This window comes from Myotis nattereri, assembly GCF_964212035.1.
Source record: "Myotis nattereri genome assembly, chromosome: 5".
NCBI lineage: Eukaryota > Metazoa > Chordata > Mammalia > Chiroptera > Vespertilionidae > Myotis > Myotis nattereri.
This window is the reverse complement of record NC_138080.1, coordinates 77,059,762-77,075,602: the sequence shown is the minus strand read 5'-3', so window position 1 is coordinate 77,075,602 and position 15,841 is coordinate 77,059,762. Positions and strand designations below refer to the sequence as shown.

Genomic DNA, 15,841 nt, shown 5'->3' with positions numbered 1-15,841 from the left:
AAGGAGCTGCTGGCAAAGGAATATGCACCAGCCTGGCCCAACTCCCAGGAAGCTACAGGGCTTAGCTGCCCAGAAGCCCACCCCTTGCAGGTGCTCCGCCCTCACAGGCTCCTTTGCATGCAATAAAGTTAGAAGGAGAGGATGTGGTCCTTCTTGGCTCTACTGAGCCAGGCCACAGGCAGTGTGGTTGCAGCCACAGAGGGCCAGTCACTGTGATCTCCTGCCACAGGGAGGAAGGGCTGGCCAAGTTAGACACCAGAGCCCAGGTGAACCAACAGACCCCCAAAGACAGTGATGAATGGGACCTGGAGGGGGGGATGGGACTGGGACCAGACCCACCATGGGATTGCATCTGCCACAGGCTCTTGGAGGAAGATATGAAACTCCGGGAGCTCAACGGGGCCTTGGAGATCTCCTTAATCTCAGGGGCTCACCACCTATGTGAACAAGCTGAGGTCTAGAGTTGCAGGGCTCCAGGCCCAGCCTCCCTGGCAGGGCAGCCTCTTTCTCAGCCTGGGCTTCCACCAGTAACACCACTGCGTGGGAGCCCCTGGCAGTGTGTCTTTCCTACAGGGCAGAATGCAACTCCTTACTTCAACCAGCTCATGCAGGCCCAGGCTCCTGGGCAGCTAGGAAGAGCTGCCTTCTACTACTAGAGAAAAGCTCTCACCTTACACACACCTCCCCCAAATTTCAGAAGAGGCTCCCTAAGCCCTACCTTCTCCTTGACAACATCCCTCCATCCCCAGACATCCAATGACACCCCCAGGCCATACACTAGTCTACCTCTCAGATCCCATGAAGGTCAGACTGCTTCATTCATTTCTTCAGCAAACATTTACTGAGCACCTATCTAGCTGGGGATAAGACAGTGATCTCTCTTATCAGGGAGCTTGCCAGTGGTTAGGTAGTAATACTTATCAGGTAATTATTGCAGTGACAGATTTTCTATGGGTTGTGTAGAGACCTCCTATAGTGCCCTGACTCAACAGGAGTGCCACAGGGAGAGGGATGTACTCCTAGTAGCCAGGAGTTACATATCCAAAGGCCCAGAGGGGAGCAGATCTGTTCCAAACAGAGCAAAGCAGGTGGGGCTGAGACCTAGAGGGTAAAGGCGGGGGGGGGGGGGGGGGTGGGGAGTGAGGAGGACAGTAAGGCCTTCGTGTGGGGACTTTCTTAGGAGCAGAGGGACCTGCTCTCATTTATGCCTTCCCCAGCACTGAGACCACGGGCAGCCGCTCCCCATCTGTGGGCCTGGAAATTATTCACATGCTTTCCCTGGAGGAGCCCCAAAAGGAAGGCCTTACTGTCAGTGGTGTCAGAGTTGTCGCTGCTGATGGAGTATTTTCGCCTCTTCTCTTCCATCTGCAACAAAAGGCAGGCCCCATTATACACACAAGCAGCCCAGGAAACCCTCAATTCCCCAGAAAATCACCAGTAGCCTCCCTCCCAGCCAGCCCCACTCCACCCCACCCACCCTGGGTGGGATGAGGGAGGGGAGAGGAGGCTGCATCTCCATCTCCTGAGCCCAGAGTCTCAGAGGAGCAGGAGTCTAAGTTGAGAGGACCTGCCCAGGAAACTCAGGGTCACCAGAAAATCAATCCACTCCCAAGTAAAAGTTGCAACTGGTGCCTCAACAGGTGCGGAGAAGGGAAGGCAGTAGGCCCATCCTATCTGAATTTAAGGACAAGCCAGTCCTGCCTGCACTGAGGACACATCCTGAGAGGGGTGGCCAGGAGTGTGGAAAAGGGGGTGAGTAAGGGAGGCTCCAAGCTGGGTCCCTGAGACACACCAGGCCCAGGGTGACTGGTCCTGGGCTGGGCTCCCTCCCTCCCCCACTGTCCTTCTCCTGATAAAAGTACAAACCAACTTTATCTTGACTACAGCACCTAACTTCAAGGTGAGAAGGGCAGCTCTCCCATGCTGCACTCATTCCTCTACCCACACTATCTCAGCCATCTCCAGTTCCTAACAACCCGGTGAGCTCTGAGCTATTTGCTTCAGTTACTGGGGAGGCTCAGTGCCTTGTCCTGCTAGTAACTGTCTGAACTGGGATTTGAATGCCTGTGGGCTGATCCCTGAGCCCACACTGAGCCGCCTTTGTGCCCTCCTCAGCGCCTGCCTGTTGGAAGTGCTTTCCCACCCACTAGTTCCTCTAATCCTACAGAGTTCTGGGTGGCAGAGCCTGCTCCTGTGCCCTTGGAGGGGAGCACACCCAGGGCTTGTTAACCTGCTCTGGGTTTCAGCTAGTTAGTGGCCGAGTGCTAATGTGAGAAAAGATCTGGGGCTCAGGGCCCAGAGCAATTTCCACCATGTTCCTGTTCCTGTGAGTCTGGAACCTGGGCTGCCTCACTGCCCACAGCAAACAGCAAGGAGCCAGTGTCAGCAGGGAAGAGCCCCACTGCCCAGCCCAGCTGCAGGCCAGCCAGGCTCCCAACCCCGCCTATGATCCTATCTACTATCTGCCACCACCCAAATCCGCCTTTGCCAGGCCTGGGGTCCCTCCCCTCCTCCTGTGGCCTGCAGGGACCAGGGAGCATCAGGCAGGGGTGATTACCCAGACCTCTGAGCTGACCAGGAGGACCCGCCTGCCTGGAGCTTGACCAGAACCAGGAGCTTCTCTCTACTCCCTGACCCCCAACAGCAAGATCAGGATGACAGGAAGGTTCACTGGGGCTGCTTATTGCCCAGCTCTGAAGGCGTGGACAAGTGCTCTGCAGAGGGTGTGGAGGGATGGAGGGATGTCTGGTGGTATGAGGTGCATGGCTGGCAGGAAGGTGGGAACAACTCATTGCGGTAGGGAAGGGGGACACCATGGTACACAGGGGCCTTCCTGAGCCCTCAGAACAGACCTTTGGTACAGGTGGGCAAGACAGCTGCTTCCCTTTTGCAGATGAAGAAGACAAAGCCAAGAGGTTCAGTGGTTTGCCCTGGATTGCAGTGCTTTAAGAAGTCTGTCTGATTCAGGAGACCATGAACAATCTTTAGATATCTCTGCCTCCGTGCAGCCTAGTGCAATAACGCTCTACCACCTGCAGCCACCCATCCTCGCTGTCCTCTGGGGTCTGAGGGTGACTTTAAACGAAGCCCTCTAACCTACATCTTGCTAACCCAGCCCTATCACAGGCGGGTAGAAGTCAAAGGGAGGTACTAGAATTGCATTCACCTGTTTCCCCCTGCAATGGGCTGTCCAGGAATTGCATTTCTCTTCATTTCTAGCAAAGAGGTCACTTCCAAGCCAGGCTCTCCCATAGCCTAAAAGCCACAGCCCCTACTAGACCAGGGACCAGGGGAAAGACAACTGGGTCCGCGTTTTTACATAAATCTCCTAAACTGAAAACGTTGGCAGCTGATTCAGGATTTTAAAAACACTTTCAGGAGGCCAAACTAAATACATCTGTGGGCCAGAATCAGCTGGTGAGAAGAAATGAGAGCAGCATAAAGCCCTTGGCTCTCCACATAGATGCTAGTTATTAATACCATGCAGCCTTGGGCCAGGTGGAGAACCCTCCTACCAGTGCCCACCTGACGGGGTCCTCAGAGGGAGCGGTGACCCTGTACAACAAGGAAGGTCCTCTGTGACAGGACCCAACTGCCGGCACCCTTCTCCGAATGCCGTTCCCTGCTGCCCAGGACCTGCCAGGATGCGGGCTGGCACCCCGCCCTCACCCAGGTCCCTGTCCAACCTGCCCTCTGTGGAACATCCCGGAGTCCTCCTGGGCAGGGTGTTATTAAGGGTGCAGATTTTGTGGTGGTTTAATTGAAATAATAACTAGGCTTCAGAGGATAGTCAGTTTGTAAGTGAAGCTTCCTCCCTTTGAACCATGTCTGTTGCAAAGGCCTCCCTGCCTCAGGTGAGCCTCCACTGCCCGTGGCTAATGAAGCCCCAGTGGGGCCTGGGCTCCCCTGTGGGACAGCCCCTTGCCCCCTGGGCCCCCCTCTCTACCCCAGCAAGGGGTACAGGGAAGACTCCTTCACCAAAGTTGAAGTCTAAGACTGCAAATGCAGGTGGGGTTTGGGGGTGCTGAGACTTGATCTTGGCCTCTGGGTTTTCCCTCTCCACTGGCCCCTCCAGTGTCCCCCAAAGCAAGGTCTGCTCTGGGAGAATACCTCAGGGTCACAAGGCGCTTTCTTTTGGAGACAGAAGTACCCCTGAAACCCCACCTACAAAGGAGACTGTAGGAATGAAAGGGTCATTTTTCCTTCCATTTGCACCTCCCACACTGCCCCCAGCATGGAGACACAGATAGGAAGCTCGCCTTTGGGAGTGTGGGTGTCACAGGGTCGCCTCAGTGAAGCAGCAGCCCACAGCCTCTCAGCAACCCGCGGCAGGTGGGCTCTCCCTCCAGAACACACCATGAATCCCCCCACCTTTCCCCCATGTCTACTGCTACCAAACGGGTCCAAGCCATCTCATCTCTTGCCTGGACTCCTCATGTGTCTCCCAGCTTCTACTATTGCTAACCTCATAATCCGGGATCCACACAGTAGCCAAAATGATCTTTAAAAAGTATAAACCGGGCTCTGGCAGTGTGGCTCAGTTGGTTGGTGGGCATCATCCTGTGCACCGACAGGCTGCCAGTTCGAATGCCAGTCAGGGCACATACCCAGGTTGCTGGTCTGATTACCAGTTAGGGTGCATACAGCAGGCAACCTGATCAATGTTTCTCGCTCTCGCTCTCTCTCCCTCTCCATTCCTCTAAAATCAATAAAATTTTAAAATAAAAGAAATTATAACGTATACATTTTAAACGTTCCTATTTAAAACCTTTCCAAGGCTTCCGACTGACCAAAGGATACAACTCAAGCTCCTCACCACAAGACCCCACATGATCTGCCTAACTCAACAAGTTCCTATCGACCACTAGCCCTGCTCCACCATTTTCCAGCCACACCGGCCTCCTTTCATTCCCTGAAGCAAGCCTGACAGCCCATGCTTTGAGACCTGTACACAGCCTGTACCCTCTGCCGTGTAATGGTCTATGCAGCCTATGCATGTCTGACTTTTCATTTTTCAAGTTTCAGCTTAAATGTCACATATGCAGGGTGCCTTATCTAAAGAAAGCTTACCATCCTGTTATTTAGCGTCTTCAGAGCATCCATCATAATTTGTGTTTGCCAATCTACTTGTCCAGCATCCTTCTCCTCCAGAATATATGTTCCATGAAAGTAAGCCTGTCCGGATCGCTGCTGGGCCCCCATGCCCTCCGTGCATAGCATTCAGCACAGAATAGGGGCTCGATACGTGCAGAGTGCTGAGTGTGTTCATGTCCCCTCCCTCTGGAAGTGTGGGGACCGTCGGGCCCAGCGGGCCTGCCTGTCGCTTACAGGAGCAAACACCCCAGCCCAAGATTCGTCCTGTTTTCACAGCCCTCTTCCCCATCTTAGCCTCACACGTTTTCCAGGACTCTTTATTTGGCTGGGCTCCTGGCTAATGATCAATGTCAACTTAGTAATAGGGCAGCAATTTGGTGGCAGATGTTTTCTTGGCAGCACTAGTCACTGGTCTTAGTGGGGGCCTTGGGTCTGGACTTGAAACATCAATGCCCAGTGCCAGCCCCCTTTAAAGACTTCTCTGCAAATAAACTCAAATAAACACCCTGGGCTTCCATTAACGCCCTTCCAGCTGACCCTGGAACAGTGGGCCTTTCAGGCCGGCTACTGCAGCCGCTCCCTGGGCAGTTAAAACACCCCAACCTGGCCTCCAGCCTCTCCTCTCGGGGGCCACCAGGCCTGCCCTGACAGCCACCACACACAGCAGGATTTGGTCTTCCTCCTTAAAAAAAGGGGAGCGGGGGAGGCTTTCAAGCAGGCAATTTACCATTCCAGACACAATCTCTCAAAGAGAAACAAAAACTCTCCCTGTCTGAGGCAGACCACTAAGGCGTGTGTGTAATAAGATGCTAATACAATTTAATGATATTTCGGCTGGAAAACCTGTCCTCAGAGCCTCCTTGTGTTGGGAAGGCCAGACATTCAGAAAACAAGAACTGCATACTCTTAAATGGCTTTAAACGGGGGTCAGAGCCCCACTCTTTCCTATCTCTCATTAACTTTAATGCCTTCTCAGGGACAGTAATTGCCGTTACAAAAATGATTTTGTGCACACAGATCCTCAAACTTGCTTCTCCAAGCACAGGGAAGCCTGGACTCTCCTTCGACACCCATCAGTGCCCACCTGCAATTCCAAGTGTCCCAGAGTGCACCCAGCTCCCCTAGAACATGCTGCCCACACCCACCCTCCAGACCCAGTTCTGGGCACATACCAAGGGGATCCTGGGAGAATGAAAGGGGCTTTGTCTATTTGTCCTTCAGCACCTCTCACCCTACTCTCCACCTCAGAGAGGGCAAAGCTCAGTCCACTTGCTCCCACAGATGGTTGCCCATTGGCAACTGCAGGGTCCTTCTGATCCCTTCTTCAGAGAAGGGAGTTGGCTCTTCAGCCTACCCTAAAGGGGAGAGATCAAAGGTCAAAGCTGCATTTGGACCCTGTCCAGGTCATTAATAATAATAGTAAGAGTGACTAATACTAATCAAGTGTTTACCACATGCCTGGCTTTGGGTTTAGTCTTCTCTATGCAACATTGCTTAATCCACGTACCCACCATGAGATAGGTACTATTATTAACCCTATTGGTACATAAAGGAACTCAGTCACAGAAACTTTCTGATTCCAGATGGTATACCCCATCCCACTGGGCTACAGTACACAGGCCTACAACTCCTGAGTGTGGCTGGGGTCCTCCAGATTCCTATGGGCACCTTCCTGGGTTCCTAAGCTTTGAGCCACATGGTAAGGGTCCTAGGAGGGCAGAGAAAGCCAGAAGTACTCCCCTCCTCACAACTCTGACCTGGTCTTCCCTTAGAGAATTTTGAGGCCCACAAAGAGCCTGCCGGATGAACTATGAAGAATTTGGACGGGAAGCCTCTGACCTGAGTCTTGGGTATAAGACAACTACCTCCCTGTTAACAGGTACACCAGTTAACCAGGACACCCTGCCCCCAACTTCAAGGACATGGAAGTCAATGTCAAATGCCTAACCTTGACTCTGGGGGGCACCTGGGGCTGGGGACCAGCAGTCCCACTTCACCTGCCAATGAAAGCTAAGTGGAGATTTATGAGAGCGTTTTAGATTAGTATTACTGGCTATTTAGCCAGGCAACTTAGGGAAAGGAAAAGCATGTTGGATGGGAAATATTTGCTGCATGTCAAGCCCAAACAACTTTATCCTTAAACACTTCATCTCCAAAAGTGCTGGGGAGACCCTTGGCCAAAGAGCTTCAAATCCAACATTCACTGCAAGTCCTGCTGCCTGGGGCAAAGACTTCCCTCTGTGAGGCATTTGCTGTGGAACCAAATGCTTTTCCACTCTAAACAACAGCCAACAGCACTTGGGACAACTGAGAGGGCTCCAGATCAAACAAACATTCTTTTTTTCTACCATGCAAACTTTCTCAATAAATTATTCGCCCACTTCGGATCAAAGCCTGTTTTTGCAGCCTGTGACCTAAAAAGCAAATAGCAACTCTTAAACATGAAAGCCCTCCTCCCTGCCTGGGTCGGCTTTATTACTCATTCCTTCCCCTTACAGTTATTCTGTTGTTATTTTCCTCCTCTGCTTGTTAGATGGCTCCGCCAGTCCCAACCTGTCCCAGGAAGATGGGACAGAAGGGATGGCACTTCACTTGGGGCCCTAAGGTGAGCAAGGAAGTAAGGGTAGGGGAGAAGCCAGCACCCTGGGAACCCAGGAAACAGGGCCAGGCCTGGTTGGCAGTTCCCAGGCCGCTCCATTTGCCAAATGTCCTACTGGGAATTCTACCAGTGAAGGGAGTTAATGCTACTCTGGGAGGAGGGCGCAGGTGGCCCTACCACCACCAGGGCCCAGGAATCAGTTTGCAAACAGAACCCTTAAGGGGACCTCCTGACAGCTTGCCTGGGCTCAAAGCGCAGGGCTCCTCCCCTACCAGCAAAGGTGAGATGGCAGGTCAGGCTTGCCACTCAGCCCCTCCCCATCCCTTTGGCAATGCTGAGTGCAAACATGATGCCCCCTGATGATCCCCTGCAAACTCAACCTGCGGGTGAAACTTTGTCTCTGAATCCTGCAGATGAGCAGGGGGAGGGGGGCGGCGGTGCTAAGTGCAGGGGCAAGGTTTGGAAATCTGCAGAGACCAGAGGGCTGCAGTGTGCCCTTGGCACTGGGCAAAGGGAAACATGGCTCTTCCCGCTCCCACCAGCCCTGGGCATGAAACTTGCGGCGAAGATAGTAAGAAAAATATAAAAAGTCAAGTGCCCTGGCGGGTGGCAGTCTTAGGAGGTTGGGGGTGGGGGTAGGGATGGCACGCGCCTCCAGTCCGCCCCTGGAGGCAGTCCACGGGACCGCAGGCTGGAGGCGCGCCGGCGTGATTCCGACCGCGGGAGCCGGGAGGAGGAGCCGGAGGTGGCTGCGGGGGGCTCTGGCCCAGGCAAAGGAAGGGCAAGAGGCGGTTCAGGCCGGGGGTGGCGACGGGAGGTGGACTGGACGCCCGGGGCTGGGGGTAGGGATTGGGTAAAGCGGTTATGGGCCCCGCGCCCCTTGTGGAGTGAGCAGTTGTGGGGAAGTGTGTGTGTGTGTGTGTGTGTGTGTGTGTGTGTGTGTGTGTGTGTGTGGCGGGAGAGGGGGTCTTAGGCCTCTGGATGGTACAGTGAAGCCATCCTGTCTGTCTTGCTGACATCCCCATCTTCTGACTAATCGCGTAGCTGACCCCTGTCTCATCCCTTGGCCTGGAGAAGAGGGTGTCTCAGGGCCCAGGGATAGGCGGGAAGGGACCGGAGGGAGCCACAAGTCTGCACACAGGCGGGGAAGAGGCGGGAGGGAGCCGCTCCGCAGGCGCAGGCGAGTGGGTGGGAAGAAGGGAGGGAGAGAGGAAGAGAGGAAGGAGGTGAGGCCGGGAAGATGCCACTGCCTGGGGGGCGGGGCCGGGCCGGGGAACAGGGAGAGCGACTGCAGCGGTGCTTGGTGGGGGCGGGGGCTGCAGTGTCACTCATTTGGGGGTCGGGTATGAGAGTCCAGGCTGGGACTGCCACTAGCCTACGTCTTCCCGGTACCACCCAGGGCGCAGGGGCGGAGGCGGAGAGCCGGGGACTGCAGAACCTACCCCCAGAGCGGGACGCGAACCCGCTGAGTTGGGAGAAGGTAAACAAGGGCCACGCCCCCTGCCGTCGCCCCGCGGGCGCGCACCCGCGGCTCCGGCCGCCGCGGGTACATTTCCACTCTCTCAGCGCTTCTCCCCCGCCGGACTCCCGCGCAGCCCTGGAGGAGGCAGCTGCCCCCGACCCAGCCCGCTCCCCGGGTGCCGGGGCTGCGCACCCTCTACACTCACCTGGAAAGGACGTCCCCCACCCCTCCAAATAACTGTGTTTAATTTGTGCAGAGCCTCAGCGCCCGGGAGCTGAGCACGCTGCCCCCGCGTGCAGCGCCCGCGTGCACCTAGCCCGGAGAGGGGGCGACAGGGCGGAGGCAGTGGCCCCCGGAAGGTGTCTGGGACCCGGCTGGCTGCACGTGAGCCCAGCGCGGGGTCATGTGCACCGGCTCAACCCGGTTCGTCGCCCGGACATGCTGCGTACCAACAAAATGAAACTCGGGGCGACAGGAGGGCAGTTAACTCTGGGTTCTCCGAACCCTCGTACCCGGCCGCACGATCTCCCCTTGGCACAGGTCTCCCGCTGCAGCCCCTCCGCCCAGCTCGAGCCGCGGGGCAAGTTGCAGCCCCTGCGCGCCCCCGCCCGCCCGCGCCCCCTAGCCTGCCCGGGGGCTCTTTGCCGCAGTCATTAATAAAGAAGGTCGCCAAACTCACCCTTCCAAAAGTTGTTGTAGCATGCGCCCCTCTCAGCCTCCCCGCAATGTACTCTTTAAAACACGACTGACCAACATGCGCAATCTCTCTTCCCTGTGCTGTGCATCCCCCCTCCCCCCGCGCGCTGGCTTCCTAGAACAGGCAGCCAGCAGGAGAGAGAGGGAGCGAGCGAGCTAGAGACAGAGCGAGGAGCGCTGGCAGATCTGTTGCAAAAACACAAAATAACGCCGTGGAGATGCGCAGGGCCCATCGCTGGGGGCTGGATCTTACCTTGCTCCGTGGTGCCCTTCCGAGGGGCGCTGCCCTCGGCTACGCGCCGCGGCGGGGACCGGCGCGGGAAGGATGCTCCCGAAATCCGGAGCTCCAGGGGCCGGCGCGGGCGGGCGGGGGGCGCGCATCCATCCGGGGTCGCGGCGAGGGAGGCGACGGGGCCCGCGGCGTCCCCGGCCCCGCGCCTCTGCCAGGGGCGGTTCAGCCCGAGGGACCCGAGCCCTTGCCTTCTAGCAGTGGGCGCAAAGTAACTCCATGGACACTACTCACCCCCACCAAAAAATAGCTTCCAACTGCGATGGCCGCGGTCGGGACCATTCACCAACCCCCCTGTGTATGTTTCTGTTTCTTTTTAAACCAAGACTTCCTTGTGATCTCTTTAGAAAAAAAAAAAATGTGTTGGGGTGGGGGTGGGGTGGTTGGGGGCGGGCGGGAGGAGCAAGGGAGGGGGAGTAGCCACTTTTTTCTTATTCAGTCCGAGCTCCACTCCTGACAACCCCCCTCCGTAGCCCGCCACCCCCCACCCCCCTGCGCCCAGTTGTTTGGCTTAAGAAACGGGTCCAGGTAGCGTTGCAGGCCGCAGGAGGGAGGGTGCCCTGCCGGGCTGCCAGCCTGCCTGCACCTCGAGCCCGGACTCCCCGCGGACTCTGGGGCGCCCCCAGCCCGCCCTGTCCCCAGGGCCGGGCCTGAGCGGCGGCTGCGCCCGAGCAAGTCCCATCAGGTCTGCTCACACTTCACACACTCACCCACATACCCCGCCCCTCCACTCTCTCACTCACACTTTCTGCTCACACCCCGCCCCCTTCTCGCCCCAGACCCGGGCGGTGCCCCCCGCAACCTTTAAAAAAAAAAAAAGGCAAGCTTATACTTAAAAAAATCTTTTGGCGCCATATTAATGACGTACTTAAAATTTGCCATTTCTCCCTGCGTCAAAAAGACGTTTCTTTGCAAATAGCCTGAAGGCGACACTCGCGGAGGGAACGAGGTTTGCATGGAGCACCCCGCCTCCCGGGGCTCCAGCCCTGGAAGACCCCCGCCCTAGGCCCTGCTCCTGGATCGCTGATTTAAAATGCGAATCGAATAAATCGCGTGGCGTTTTACAGCCAGAAGTGAGCAGAAAGTGCTGGCAGGAGCGGAGGGGAGGGCGCGCGCGGGTCTGGGGGAGGGGGGTGCGGCCCTCCCCCCCCACCCCCAGCAGATGGAAACTACCATCCCGGGAGGGGAAAACTTGAAATTGTGGGCGACCTCTAGAAAGGAGGGGCAGTCCATAGAGGGTCCCTCTCGGGCTCATCGCCCCCTCCTCCCGCCCGGGTGCCTCCTGGCACCCAGCTCTGCCCCGCATTTCCGGGGGTGGGGAACGTAGTGATGGGTGGGTGGGTGGGTGGCTGCAGGTCCTGGCCCTAGAGGAGTTTGCCCCGGGGTATCCCCTTCCCCTTGCTTGTCCTTCCCATTCCCCATAAAGGGTTAAAAACCGAGGGGCAACTTCCAAGGGTTGGCACTTGGCGAGGAAGCAGGGCGCCCCTCTCCCCACCCTTCGCCTCCTCGCCCCTCCTCCTCCGGCTCCACTTCCCGACTTGACCTTGTGGTGCACAAACAGTGCGCTCGGATCCTCGCAGTTTCTGGAAGAAGAGCTTGTGCTCGCCAGGCAGGCGGACTGTGGGGCGGCTTGCGAGCGGTGGCGGGGCCTTGGGTCGGTTCCCAGAGCCGCGGGCCACACCCACTCAACCCATAGTGCCCGCCGCGCTCACCTTCTCTCGAGGAAGGAGCCCGGCTTGCCTCCTGGATGGGGAGGAGTGAGAGGCAAGCTGCAGCCTTCTCCCGATGCTCCCAGCTGGGGAGGAGGTGGTCAGGTCTCGGGCGGGATTTGGGAAGGGAGACCTGGGAGCCTGGCCCAACATCCCCAAAGCATCATGGCCAACTTTTCTTCACCCTACCGTTTGGGGGCCCCTCAAAGATAATCCAATAATTTTTTCAGCTCACCTTTGGCTCTGAAGGCACATGGATGAGTAGTGGGCCAGCAACCACCTTCCCTCTCCAAGACTGAAGGTTGTTTATTCTTTTTTCCCCCTCTGCCCCCGACCAGGGTAAGATAAATATTCAATTTACATAAGGTGACATTTATGTCACAATTAAAAAGATTACCCAATGGGATGTTGTGAGCACATTTCTTATAGGAGAAATAAATCTAATAATAAACTCATAACAGCACAAATCTTCTGACGGGACTGATTGTCTACACAACAAAGAGGGAGATGATGGATGCTGAAATAAGCACTTTTGCAACAAGAAAGAAACAGGAGCTCAAGGGAGTCAGTTCAATATTTCTCCTTCATTCACAAAGTCTGGGAGGGCTGGTCTGGCAAGATTGACAGTCTGTGTATCACCTCCCACTTAGCTTTAGCTCTCAGTGGTCAGTTAGCAGGATTTGCCAAAGCCCGAGTCAGCGACAGTGATAGGCTGTGGGCGTGTAAAAAAATGGTTAAATACTTGGGTTCTAATCCTGACCCTTCAGTTCAGAAGCTGCTTGATGTGGGCAAGTGAATTCATCTCTCTGGTTCTCTTTTTCCTCTTCTGTGGAATGGAGTGGTGGCAGGGTTCCTAAGGCCATGTGTACATATATACACATGTGGATATGTGTACATATATGTATATATGTACACATACATGCTATGTGTGTAAAGCAGGGCCTGGCTCAGAGTGCACAGTGCACATTAGCACTTTCCCTGGTGCCTACCTTTTGGAAGGGTGAATGAGCCCTCTAAAAGCTCTTAATGCTAAAAAACTGGGGACAGTGATTTGTGTCTTACCCTCTATGAGGACATATACAAGATCTCCCAGTGTCGGCAAAAGGGAAAGCCAGAAGAAGCTGTGACAGATGGTGGGCTTTGTGACCAAGGTCCAGATGTCAGTCTCAGCCACACATCTGAGGTGGGAGGGAAGGCACCGATTTACAGTGGCACAGTCCAAGGGGACTGCTCTGGTTAGGTCTAGTTGCAGAGGGTTTACATGCAGGAGAGGACTGGACATGCTCTTGGCCATCAGGATCCCACAAACCTTGGCAAGCACTTAAAAAATGACCTAGAGCCCTAGCTGGTTTGGCTCAGTGGATAGAGCGTCAGCCTGCAGACTGAAAGGTCCCAGGTTCGATTCTGGTCAAGGGCATGTACCTTGGTTGCGGGCACATCCCCAGTAGGGAGTGTGCAAGAGGCAGCTGATCGATGTTTCTCTCCCATTGATGTTTCTAACTCTCTATCCCTTTCCCTTCCTCTCCGTAAAAAAATCAATAAAATATATTTTTTAAAAAATAAAAAATGACCTAGAGAGCCCTAGCTGGTTTGGCTCAGTGGGTAGAGCGTGGGCCTGTGGACTGAAGGGTCCTGGGTTTGATTCTGATCAAGGCCTGGGTTATGGGTCCGATCCCCAGTTGGGGGTGTGCGGGCGGCAGCCAATCATTGATTCTCTCTCATCATTGATATTTCTGTTGTTCTCTCCCTCTCCTTTCCTCTCTGAAATCAATAAAAACATATTTTTAAAAAATGACCTAGAGATATGGAAGAGGGAGGGAATGACCATTTATACAGTGCCCTATCTGTGCTGTATACTGTATATGCCATCCCATTTCAGCCTCACAAAAACCCATCTTACCTTTTCTGAGAGGTTTAGTAACTTACCAACAATCAGGCGGGCTAGCAAGTGGTAGCAGAATTGGCACCTAGTCCAGCTGACCGTGAAGCCTATGTGCTTTCCATTTGCCACACTGCCAGAGATAAACAGAATTAGCATTAATGGTTTGATTGAGGATGGGGGCCTGATTGCTGTACAGCAGGTAAGAAAGAATCTTATGTGCAGCACCTTGATTCTGAAGTGATTCCCTGAGTCTGGGTATGACCCATGTCCCCTAAAACGTCCTTGGAAGCTACTGCTTGTTTAGGACTGGAAGCTCCATCAGAATCCTTGGGTTCCTACAGTGCTCTGCTGTTTAAGGTTAACCTTGGAAATGTTAACAGAATGATAGCCACAAAGCTAATTATAACTTTTTAATGTTTGCTAAAAGTCTCACAAATCATTAACTTTTTACAGAAAAAAAAAATAAGAAGAAACAGAGTTCTTAGAGATATAATCACTCTTTTTCCCCCAACAAATATTTATTGAGTGCTTTCTGGATGCCAGGTACCATTCTAGGTGCTGGGGACACAGCGCTACAATGGCAGACAAAAAAGCCTGCTCTCATGGAACTTTCTAGTAAAAGGAGATACACAATTTATTTATTTTTTAAATATATGTATATTTTTTATTGATTTCAGAGAGGAAGGGGTACTGAGAGAGAGAGATAGAAACATCAATGATGAGAATCACTGATCGGCTGCCTTCTGCATGCGCCCTTCTGGGAATTGAGCCCACAACCTGGGCATGTGCCCTTGAATGGAATTGAACCTGGAACCCTTCAGTCCTCAGGCTGAAGCTCTATCCATTGAGCAAAACTGGTTAGGGTTATACAACTTGCTTAGAAAGTAAAAAAAAAAAATAGCCCTAGCTGGTTTGGCTCAGTGGATAGAGCATCGGCCTGTGGACCAAAGGGTCCCGGGTTTGATTCCAGTCAAGGGCACATGCCTGGGTTGCTGGCTCGATCCCCAGTAGGAGGTGTGCAGGAGGCAGCCGATCAATGATTCTCTCTCATTGTTGATGTTTCCATCTCTCTCTCTCCCTCTTCCTTCCTCTCTGAAATCAATAAAAATATATTTAAAAGAAAAAAAAATAAGAACTTGCTATAAAAAAAAAAGAAAGTAAAAAACTATATGTCATGTTTGAAGGTAGTGCTGTGGAGAAAAATTAAGTGCGAAAGGGAGATAAGGGAACGTGGGGATGCAATTTAGAGTCCTCAGGAAAGAACTCACTGAGAAGGTGGCTTTTGAGTAAAAGGAGGTGAAGGCGTGAGCTATGAGATTTATGGGGAAAGAGCTACCTAAGCTCAGGGTTCTTAACTGGAGTCCACACATACCCCTCCCCTCCAGAGGTCTGTGTATAAAATTCAGGGAGTCTTGATCTTAGAAGGGAAAATACACATATATCTTTATTTTCACTAATTAAAATTCAGCATGCTCTTCAATTATGAATGCAGACAGCAAATCACAGTGATCGTAGCAGCACCTGTGACATTGTTGCTAGTAGAAATCAGATATTTTCATATCACATTATAGTTGTCGAAAATATCTAAAATATCACTATACTCATCACTACTTCAAAATGCTGCTAGCTCTTATAACTTAATGAGTTAATAAGAAACATAAAGTACTATATTACACATTTTAAAATAGTTTGAGATTTGTATGTCAATATAGTTTTCTTTATTATTTACAGAACTTATTTTATGGCTTTGAAGATGTTATACTCAGAAGGAGTCCATGGCACAAAAGAAAAGGTTGAGAGCCACTGTGTCTACTGAGAGACCAGCAGGTGCAAAAGCCCCAAGGCGAGAATGTACTTAATATGTACCCGTACAAAGAAGAGTTATAGAGGACATCATTAGAAACCCGGCTTTTCTGGGAGTAATGTGAACAGTTTTGAGCAGAAGAGTGGCATGATGTGCTACCGGATTTTAAGGGTTACTCTGCTGCTGGATGGAAGACAGACGGAAGGAGGAAAAGCTGAAACAGGAAGACCAGTGAGGAGGTCACGGAAGTAAATCAGGTAAAAGCTGATGTTAACTTGGACTATGCTGGTAGCAATGGAAGTGGTC

The 15,841-nt window shown here is 53.4% G+C and overlaps 1 protein-coding gene and 1 long non-coding RNA gene across 3 annotated transcripts in view; one reads left to right on the top strand and one right to left on the bottom strand.

The window, feature by feature from the left end:
- Positions 1-10,844, bottom strand: part of JADE2 (jade family PHD finger 2) — a 46,542-nt gene extending 35,698 nt beyond the window's left edge. Inside the window, exons 1-2 of one of the 2 annotated variants that reach the window (XM_081090959.1) lie at positions 10,105-10,844; positions 1,308-1,365 (exon numbers count right to left, since the gene is read on the bottom strand). In XM_081090959.1, the coding sequence (XP_080947085.1) occupies positions 1,308-1,365 (58 nt within the window). In that variant the 5' untranslated portion in view covers positions 10,105-10,844. Of the gene's footprint in view, positions 1-1,307; positions 1,366-5,070; positions 5,745-10,104 lie in introns of those variants that run through there. The other variant, XM_081090958.1, reaches the window with a different exon arrangement.
- On the top strand, positions 8,384-9,521 carry LOC308519044. Its single transcript, XR_013995979.1, has 3 exons — positions 8,384-8,438; positions 9,093-9,173; positions 9,412-9,521. It is a non-coding gene; the product is annotated as an uncharacterized lncRNA (long non-coding RNA).
- Positions 10,845-15,841: the final 4,997 nt, after the last annotated feature.